At 58.8% G+C, this 9,682-nt stretch overlaps 1 protein-coding gene across 1 annotated transcript; it reads left to right on the top strand.

The window, feature by feature from the left end:
• Positions 1 to 697: 697 nt before the first annotated feature.
• Positions 698 to 9,165, top strand: NAPA (NSF attachment protein alpha; the record flags this gene model as incomplete). Its single annotated transcript, XM_079548013.1, has 11 exons — positions 698 to 795; positions 1,555 to 1,634; positions 2,359 to 2,475; positions 3,026 to 3,072; positions 3,141 to 3,218; positions 7,025 to 7,080; positions 7,195 to 7,279; positions 8,036 to 8,140; positions 8,235 to 8,303; positions 8,551 to 8,601; positions 8,739 to 9,165. The coding sequence occupies 11 exons, from the start codon at positions 698 to 700 to the stop codon at positions 8,838 to 8,840; spliced, it is 888 nt and encodes a 295-aa protein (XP_079404139.1). The 3' UTR covers positions 8,841 to 9,165.
• Positions 9,166 to 9,682: the final 517 nt, after the last annotated feature.

The raw sequence follows: 9,682 nt of genomic DNA, 5'->3' as shown, positions 1-9,682 counted from the left end.
CGGGGCCGCGTGGGTGAGCCGCCATCGGGGGTCGGGATTCCTGCCGACCGGATCCCCCCGGATCGGTTTGGGAATCCCTGGGGGTCTGCCTGGAATTCCCCCAGGCTTCCCCCCCCCCCCCCCCGATAACCTTGGGTTCCCCCCCAGCTGACCCTGAGATCCCCTTGGGACCCCCCCGCCTCCCCCCGCATCTCGTTGGGACTCACGCCTTCGCGAACTGCAGCGTTCCCCTTTCACCCGGAAGTAAAACACGAAGGGTTGCTCCCAAAGCTTCCCATGGGGAAGGAACCAATTAACAGGCGGAGCCAATTAACAGGCAGAGCCAATTAGAGATGGCATAACGAGGGCGGGTCGGCTAAACGGATTTCTGCCCAACCGTCAGCCCTCCCTCGTTCCCCTCTTCGTCACCAGCGGGAGCCGCGGAGCGCAGCGCTGTGAGGTCAGACCCGGTGCTGTGATGATGTCATTGCGGCGGTGGTGACGTCATCGGCGCGCCGTCCCCGCGTCCCTCCCGCCGCCCGGGGGCGCTGTCCCCTCTCACTCCGCGCAGACTTCCGCTAACTCTTCCTTCCTCCGCGCAGACTTCCGCTAACTCTTCCTTCCTCACGTGATTTCCCCGCCGGCCAATGGGGGCGCGGCTCCTCGCATCACGTGCAGGGGGCTCAGTTGACGTTCCGTCAGGCGGAAGGCGGCCGCCATGGACCAGGCCGGGAAGGAGAAGGAAGCGCTGCAGCTGCTGGCCGAGGCCGACAGGAAGGTGCGCGGCTCCCAGTCCTTCTTCGCCGGCCTCTTCGGGTGAGTCCGAGGGCGAAGGGCCGGGGGGGGGGAGGGAGGGAGGGAGGGAGGGAGGGAGGGAGGGAGGGAGGGAGGGTGGCAGAGGAGGGCCTGGGGGGGGGGTTGGATCTGGGGAGGTGGGCGGAGATGGATTTGGGGGGGGAGGAGGGGAGGGTTTGGGGGTGGGGGTGTTGGGAGCATTTTTGGGGGGGGTAAAAGAAGCGTTAAGAGCGTTTGGGGGAAGATTCGAAGAGTTTTAGGGGAATTAAAAGGAACTTCAGGAACTTTTCTGTGGGGCCCGGGAGATGTTTGTGGTGGTTGAAGTGTCGTTTGAAGACTTTTTTGGGGGTTAACGGGGCCAGTTGGGCTCTTGGGGTGCGGTGAATGGGGGCAGTGGGGCTTTTGGGGGGGCTTATGGGGTTCTGGGAGCTTCTGGGGGGCTTCAGAGGGGATTTAGAGGCGCTGGGAGCTTAAAGTTGTATGAGGAACTTTGCGGGGGAGGGCTGGGCGCCTCTGGGAGGCTTCTGGGTTCAGAACTGGGGGGGCGTGAGGAGCTTTTAGGAGCCTGGTGGGGGCTGTGGGGCTGCGGAGGGGTGGGCGTGGGGGGGGCGGATCCAGGTGGTTGTGAGGTCAACAGGGGGAGGAACGTCTCCTGGTTCCATCCCCCCTCATTGGGATTCTCAGCACGGTGGGGGAGCCCCACACCACGCAATTGCTTCCCCTTGGGGTTGGGATTCCCAGCGGATCGATCTCCCCCCCCCTCCCCCCGTTCCCTTGCAGGGGCTCCTCCCGCATCGAGGAAGCATGCGACATCTACGCCCGAGCGGCCAACATGTTCAAAATGGCCAAAAACTGGAGCGGTACGGGGCGCCCCACAGCGGAGCAGAGGCTCTGTCGGGGTTGGGGGGCACCTTGGGAGCCAGGGGGACGCATTGGGTCAGGGGGGGTGGGGGGCATCGGGATGGGTGGGAAGTGTTGGGGTAGGTTGGATGGGGGGAGTTGGTTGGGTTGGGACGGGTTGGGATGGGGGGGGATGCGTTGGGTTGGGGGGGGGTTGTTGGGTTGGGGTCGTGTTGATGTGGGGGGGATTGGGGGGACACGTTGGGTTGGGGTCATGTTGATATGGGGGGGTGGGTTGGGGGGGCGCATTGGGGTTGCGTTGATATGGGGGGCTGCGGGGGGGGGGTTGGGTTGGGGTCGTGTTGATATGGGGGGGTTGGGGGCGCGTTGGGGTCATGTTGGTATGGGGGGATGGGGGGACGCATTGGGTTGGGGTCGTGTTGATATGGGGGCCGTGGGCTGGGGGGGCGCATTGGGGTCGTGTTGATATGGGGGGGTTGGGGGCTCCTGTTGGGTTGGGGTCGTGTTGATGTGGGGGGCTGGGGGGACACATTAGGTTGGGGTCGTGTTGATGTGGGGGGATTGGGGGCACGCTGGGTCAGGACACGCCTGGAGGTTGTGACGCTGGATTGGGACGCATCCATGTTGGAACCCAGTGCGCCCCAACGCCGTGACCCCAAAGAAAGGGGGCCTGGTGCTCTTGGCCCCCCACCACCCCCCCCGACCCCCTGTGCTGCCCCCCAGCTGCAGGGAACGCCTTCTGCCAGGCAGCTCGGCTCCACCTGCAGCTGCAGAGCAAACACGACGCGGCCACCAACTTCGTGGACGCCGGCAACGCCTTCAAGAAGGCCGACCCCCAGGGTGAGCGCAACTGGGGGGGTCCTGGTTGGGGGGGGGGGCGCTGGGGGTGTCCTGGTGGCCGTGGGGCTTCTTTAGGACGCTGGGGGGGTCGGAGGGGATGCTGGGGGGGGTTCTTGTGTTGGGCCCTGGAGTTGCTGAGGAGGTCTTGGATGCCCTGTGGGGGTCCTGGAGGGGGGGGGGGTGTTCCTTGGGATGCTGGGGGGGCAGCAGTGACCCCCCCTCCCCCTGGGTCAGGTCGGGTCATTTCCAGAGAAGATAACGAAGGAGAAAACATCGTTAATCCCACAACGGATTTGTTTAATCTCCCCGAGATCCCCGCCGAGCGCCGGGTTTCCTCTCCCTTCCCCCAGCACCGGGGGGCCCTCAGCCCAAACCCCCCCCAACGCCACCGACCTGAGACCCGAAGTGGGGGGGGCAGGGAAACGTCCCCTTTTCTTTGGGGGGACGCCGCCGTCCCCTTCCATCTTGGACCCTCCGTCGTCCCCCTTCCTCTGCCCCATGGCGCGTGGGGCCGCGGTGCCGCAGCGAAGCTGTTTGTTCCTTTTCCCAGAGGCCATCAACTGCTTGATCCGGGCCATCGAGATTTACACAGACATGGTGAGGCTCCCCCCGACCCCGCGCTGCCGGCGCTGCCGTCCCGGTGCTGAGCCTGGCTCTGCCCGCAGGGCCGCTTCACCATCGCTGCCAAACACCACATCTCCATCGCCGAGATCTACGAGAGCGAGCTGGTGGACATTGAGAAGGTGAGCGGGAGGGGGGGGCCCTTCCACCACCAGCACTGCGGGGTTCTGTGATCTGCCAGGACCTTTCCAGCCAACCAGTGCAGGGATCTGTGGTTCTGTGATCTTTAAGGTCCTTCCCGACCCACTCAGGTGTAGAATTCCCTGGTTCTGTGATCTTTAAGGACCTTCCCGACCCACTAAAATGTAGAATTCCCTGGTTCTGTGATCTTTAAGGACCTTCCCGACCCACTCAGGTGTAGAATTCCTTGGTTCTGTGATCTTTAAGGTCCTTCTCGACCCACTCAGGTGTAGAATTCCTTGGTTCTGTGATCTTTAAGGTCCTTCTCGACCCACTCAAATGTAGAATTCCCTGTTTCTGTGATCTTTAAGGACCTTCCCGACCCACTCAGGTGTAGAATTCCCTGGTTCTGTGATCTTTAAGGTCCTTCTCGACCCACTAAAGAGTAGAATTCCCTGTTTCTGTGATCTTTAAGGACCTTCCCGACCCACTCAGGTGTAGAATTCCTTGGTTCTGTGATCTTTAAGGTCCTTCTCGACCCACTCAAATGTAGAATTCCCTGATTCTGTGATCTTTAAGGTCCTTCTCGACCCACTCAAATGTAGAATTCCCTGGTTCTGTGATCTTTAAGGACCTTCCCGACCCACTAAAGAGTAGAATTCCCTGGTTCTGTGATCTTTAAGGACCTTCCCGACCCACTCAGGTGTAGAATTCCCTGGTTCTGTGATCTTTAAGGACCTTCCCGACCCACTAAAGAGTAGAATTCCCTGATTCTGTGATCTTTAAGGACCTTCCCGACCCACTCAGGTGTAGAATTCCTTGGTTCTGTGATCTTTAAGGTCCTTCTCAACCCACTCAAATGTAGAATTCCCTGATTCTGTGATCTTTAAGGACCTTCCCGACCCACTCAGGTGTAGAATTCCCTGATTCTGTGATCTTTAAGGACCTTCCCGACCCATTCAAATGTAGAATTCCCTGGTTCTGTGATCTTTAAGGACCTTCCCGACCCACTCAGGTGTAGAATTCCCTGGTTCTGTGATCTTTAAGGTCCTTCTCGACCCACTCAAATGTAGAATTCCCTGGTTCTGTGATCTTTAAGGACCTTCCCGACCCACTCAGGTGTAGAATTCCCTGATTCTGTGATCTTTAAGGTCCTTCCCGACCCACTAAAGAGTAGAATTCCCTGATTCTGTGATCTTTAAGGACCTTCCCGACCCACTCAAATGTAGAATTCCTTGGTTCTGTGATCTTTAAGGTCCTTCTCGACCCACTCAGGTGTAGAATTCCCTGGTTCTGTGATCTTTAAGGACCTTCCCGACCCACTCAGGTGTAGAATTCCCTGATTCTGTGATCTTTAAGGTCCTTCTCGACCCACTAAAGAGTAGAATTCCCTGATTCTGTGATCTTTAAGGTCCTTCTCGACCCACTAAAGAGTAGAATTCCCTGGTTCTGTGATCTTTAAGGACCTTCCCGACCCACTCAGGTGTAGAATTCTCTGATTCTGTGATCTTTAAGGTCCTTCTCGACCCACTAAAGAGTAGAATTCCCTGATTCTGTGATCTTTAAGGTCCTTCTCGACCCACTAAAGAGTAGAATTCCCTGGTTCTGTGATCTTTAAGGACCTTCCCGACCCACTCAGGTGTAGAATTCTCTGATTCTGTGATCTTTAAGGTCCTTCCCGACCCACTCAAATGTAGAATTCCCTGGTTCTGTGATCTTTAAGGACCTTCCCGACCCACTCAGGTGTAGAATTCCCTGGTTCTGTGATCTTTAAGGTCCTTCCCGACCCACTCAGGTGTAGAATTCCCTGATTCTGTGATCTTTAAGGACCTTCCCGACCCACTCAAATGTAGAATTCCTTGTTTCTGTGATCTTTAAGGTCCTTCTCGACCCACTCAAATGTAGAATTCCCTGATTCTGTGATCTTTAAGGACCTTCCCGACCCACTAAAGAGTAGAATTCCCTGATTCTGTGATCTTTAAGGACCTTCCCGACCCACTCAGGTGTAGAATTCCCTGGTTCTGTGATCTTTAAGGTCCTTCCCGACCCACTAAAGAGTAGAATTCCCTGATTCTGTGATCTTTAAGGTCCTTCCCGACCCACTAAAGAGTAGAATTCCCTGGTTCTGTGATCTTTAAGGACCTTCCCGACCCACTCAGGTGTAGAATTCCCTGTTTCTGTGATCTTTAAGGTCCTTCCCGACCCACTCAAATGTAGAATTCCCTGGTTCTGTGATCTTTAAGGACCTTCCCGACCCACTCAGGTGTAGAATTCCCTGATTCTGTGATCTTTAAGGACCTTCCCGACCCACTAAAGAGTAGAATTCCCTGATTCTGTGATCTTTAAGGACCTTCCCGACCCACTCAAATGTAGAATTCCCTGGTTCTGTGATCTTTAAGGTCCTTCCCGACCCACTCAGGTGTAGAATTCCCTGGTTCTGTGATCTTTAAGGACCTTCCCGACCCACTCAGGTGTAGAATTCCCTGGTTCTGTGATCTTTAAGGACCTTCCCGACCCACTCAGGTGTAGAATTCCCTGTTTCTGTGATCTTTAAGGTCCTTCCCGACCCACTCAAATGTAGAATTCCCTGGTTCTGTGATCTTTAAGGTCCTTCCCGACCCACTCAGGTGTAGAATTCCCTGGTTCTGTGATCTTTAAGGACCTTCCCGACCCACTCAGGTGTAGAATTCCCTGGTTCTGTGATCTTTAAGGACCTTCCCGACCCACTCAGGTGTAGAATTCCCTGTTTCTGTGATCTTTAAGGACCTTCCCGACCCACTCAGGTGTAGAATTCCCTGATTCTGTGATCTTTAAGGTCCTTCTCGACCCACTAAAGAGTAGAATTCCCTGGTTCTGTGATCTTTAAGGACCTTCCCGACCCACTCAAATGTAGAATTCCCTGGTTCTGTGATCTTTAAGGTCCTTCCCGACCCACTAAAGAGTAGAATTCCCTGTTTCTGTGATCTTTAAGGACCTTCCCGACCCACTCAGGTGTAGAATTCCTTGGTTCTGTGATCTTTAAGGTCCTTCTCGACCCACTCAAATGTAGAATTCCCTGTTTCTGTGATCTTTAAGGTCCTTCCCGACCCACTAAAGAGTAGAATTCCCTGGTTCTGTGATCTTTAAGGACCTTCCCGACCCACTCAGGTGTAGAATTCCCTGGTTCTGTGATCTTTAAGGTCCTTCTTGACCCACTAAAGAGTAGAATTCCCTGGTCCTGTGATCTTTAAGGACCTTCCCATCCCATCCGTGTCTCCGTGGGTCTCTTTTCCCCGCGGTCAGGAACGATTTAAGCCCAGTTCATTACGAAGGTAACGATCTCCCACCTCTTGCAGGCCCCCCACGGCGCTCAGCCCTGCGCGTTCCCAACCTGCATCAGATGCGCTTCGCCTCCCGCCCCTCCTCTTCCTCCCCCGCCCACAAAATGACCCATTTTCAGCCATTCCCCCCCATCCAATCTGCGCCTCCCTCGCTGCCAACCCCCCGCCTCTCGGTGGCTCCATCCCAGCCCCCCCCCCGGCTCACAGATGGCGGCGGATGCGCGGGGGCGAAGGCAGCGCCGTTCCGTGCTCAGCTTCACATCCCCAAATAGATCCCAAATAGATCCCAAATAGATCCCAAATAGATCCTTGTGTGCCTTCTTTTTGCATGCACAAACGCCGTGCCTGCACGTCTGCTGCCTCTCTTTTCTTTGCCCTCGCTGCTTCTCTTTTCTTTTCCCTCGCTGCTTCTCTTTTCTTTTCCCTCGCTGCCTCTCTTTTCTTTGCCCTCGCTGCCTTCTTCCTCGCTGCCTTTTTCTCCCCCGCAGGCCATCGCGCACTACGAGCAGGCGGCCGATTACTACAAAGGAGAAGAGTCCAACAGGTGACGCCTCCGTCGCCCCCTTGAAGGTGGCGCCCCCCTGAAACGCCACGGCTCCCCCCCCCAGATGCGGCTGTGGGGCCCATGGGGCGGCGCTGAGCTCGGTGTCCCCCGCAGCTCGGCCAATAAGTGCCTGCTGAAGGTGGCCACGTATGCGGCGCAGCTGGAGCAGTACCAGAAAGCTGTGGAGATCTATGAGCAGGTGGGGCCTGGGGGGCTGCTGCCCTGCAGCCAGGAGCTGGGGGGGGATCGGGGCCCTCTGCCCCATAACCGGGGGTCCCTCTGCCCCAGAAGTGGTGGTTATGGGCAGCTTAAAAGTCCTCTGCCCCATAACTGGGTCCCTCAGCTCCAGAAGCAGCAGTTATGGGCGCCTCGGTGTCTTCTGCCCCATAACTGGGTCCCTCTGCCCCATAACTGTGTCCCTCTGCCCCAGAAGCAGCAGTTAAGGGCACCTCGGTGTCTTCTGCCCCATAACTGGGTCCCTCAGGTCTAGAAGCAGCAGTTATGGGCACCTTGGTGTTTTCTGCCCCATAACTGGGTCCCTCTGCCCCAGAAGCAGCAGTTATGGGCACCTCGGTGTCCTCTGCCCCATAACTGTGTCCCTCTGCCCCAGAAGCAGCAGTTATGGGCACCTCGGTGTCCTCTGCCCCATAACTGTGTCCCTCTGCCCCAGAAGCAGCAGTTAAGGGCACCTTGGTGTCCTCTGCCCCATAACTGGGTCCCTCTGCCCCGGAAGCAGCAGTTATGGGCACCTCAGTGTCTTCTGCCCCATAACTGGGTCCCTCTGCCCCATAACTGGGTCCCTCTGCCCCAGAAGTGCTGTTGTAAGCAGAGAGCTCTGGGATGCCAGTAACCGGGGTCCCTGCGTCCAGAAGCAACATTTGTGGGCGCCCCAGAGCCCCTCCACCCCATAAGTGGTGGCGGTGGGTCCCCCGATGCCCTTCATTCCCCCCCGCAGGTGGGCACGAGCGCCATGGACAGCCCCCTCCTCAAGTACAGCGCCAAGGAGTATTTCTTCAAGGCGGCGCTCTGCCACTTCTGCATCGACATGCTCAACGCCAAGGTGGGGGGCAGGGGAGGGGGGTGGGAGGGGGGCGCGGGGGGGGGGGGGGGGGTCTTGCAGGCGCCCCCAACCCCAGCGCGGCGTCGTCCTCCAGCTGGCCGTGCAGAAGTACGAGGAAATGTTCCCCGCCTTCACGGATTCGCGTGAATGCAAACTGGTGAAGGTGAGCGCCGTGGGGCCGGGAGGGCGGCCAGCAGCCCGCAGGGGGGGCGGGGGAGGCGAATCCCCCCCCCACGGCTCCCCAATCTGTGCACTGGGATGGAGCCAGGAGGGGTGACGCAGAGCTGAGGGTTTTCCTGCGGGAGGGACGGGTTTTCCTCCCCGTGAAGTGCTGTGGGGCCGCCCCAGAGATCAGTGGGGCAGCCCCATAGATTTGGGGGCTGATCCTCTTGTTTTTCTCCCTTTGCCAGAAACTGCTGGATGCTCACGAGGAGCAGAACGTCGACGCCTACACCGATGCGGTACGTCCAACGTCCCCCATCTTCTTTCCCTCCCCCCCCCCCCCTTCCCCCCCAATTCCTCCCCCCATCCGGGGTTCTCCCCATTGCCCCCACATCCCCCCCACCTTGCCCCACATCCCCCCCACGTCTCCCTGAAGGTGAAGGAGTACGACTCCATCACACGCCTGGACCAGTGGCTGACCACCATGCTGCTGCGCATCAAGAAGACCATCCAGGGGGAGGAGGAGGACCTGCGCTGAGCCCCCCCTGCCCCCCCCTGTACAGGAACCTCTGCCCCCCCTCCCCACTATTTAATTCTCGCAGCAATCTGGGGTTCGAAGCTTTGGGGTCCCCCTCGCTGCTCCGGGACCACGAGGGCTGGGGGGTCCCAAGAGCTCTGAGCCCACCAGCCCCAGTTTGGGCAGAGCCCCCCCCCACCGCAGCCCCTCTTCTCCCGCTGCCCCACAGCCGGGGCTGTTATGGGGTGAGGAGGAGGAAGGTGCCAGCCCCGGCGGGGGGGGGGGGGCTGCTGCATCCCCCCCTTTGCTGTAGTGCCCCATTGCGCCGTGGCCAATAAACGTTGCATGAGCGGAGGGGGCTCTGTGTGCTGCTGGGGGCCCGAATTCCTGGGGGTGGAGTTTCTCGTCCTGCCCCATAGCGTCGCCCAGCGCCTTTCTGCCCCGCAACCCCCCCCCTCTTGTCCCTTTGCCGGTGGTTCTGCGTGCCTTGCACTGCCCCAGGCTCTGCCCCACAGCCCCCTTATGTCCTTCTGTGCCCCATAGCTGCCCCATAACCTCCTCCTCTGCTCTCTGGGGATCCTTTTGTGCCCCGTTTCCCCTCAGCATCACTTGGGGGGGTTTCTGTGTACCCCATATCTGCCCCACAGCCCCCGTTCCCCTATAGGGAATGCTGCCTCAGGCCCCGCCCCCTGCCTCAAGCCCCGCCCACTCCCCGGCCACGCCCACTTCCCCACGAATCCACGCTTCCCATTGGTGCTCCGTCCGCCCACCTGTCGCCGATCAGTGACGTCACGGCGCCGCGCTCATCGCAGGTCCCGTCCCCCAGAGCGGCGGTGCCGGGGCTGCCCGCGCCGCGCCGGTCC

The sequence above is a fragment of the Tetrao urogallus genome, assembly GCF_951394365.1.
Source record: "Tetrao urogallus genome assembly, chromosome: 38".
Lineage (NCBI taxonomy): Eukaryota > Metazoa > Chordata > Aves > Galliformes > Phasianidae > Tetrao > Tetrao urogallus.
The sequence above is the reverse complement of the archived record's forward strand: the minus strand, read 5'-3'. Positions and strand labels throughout refer to the sequence as shown.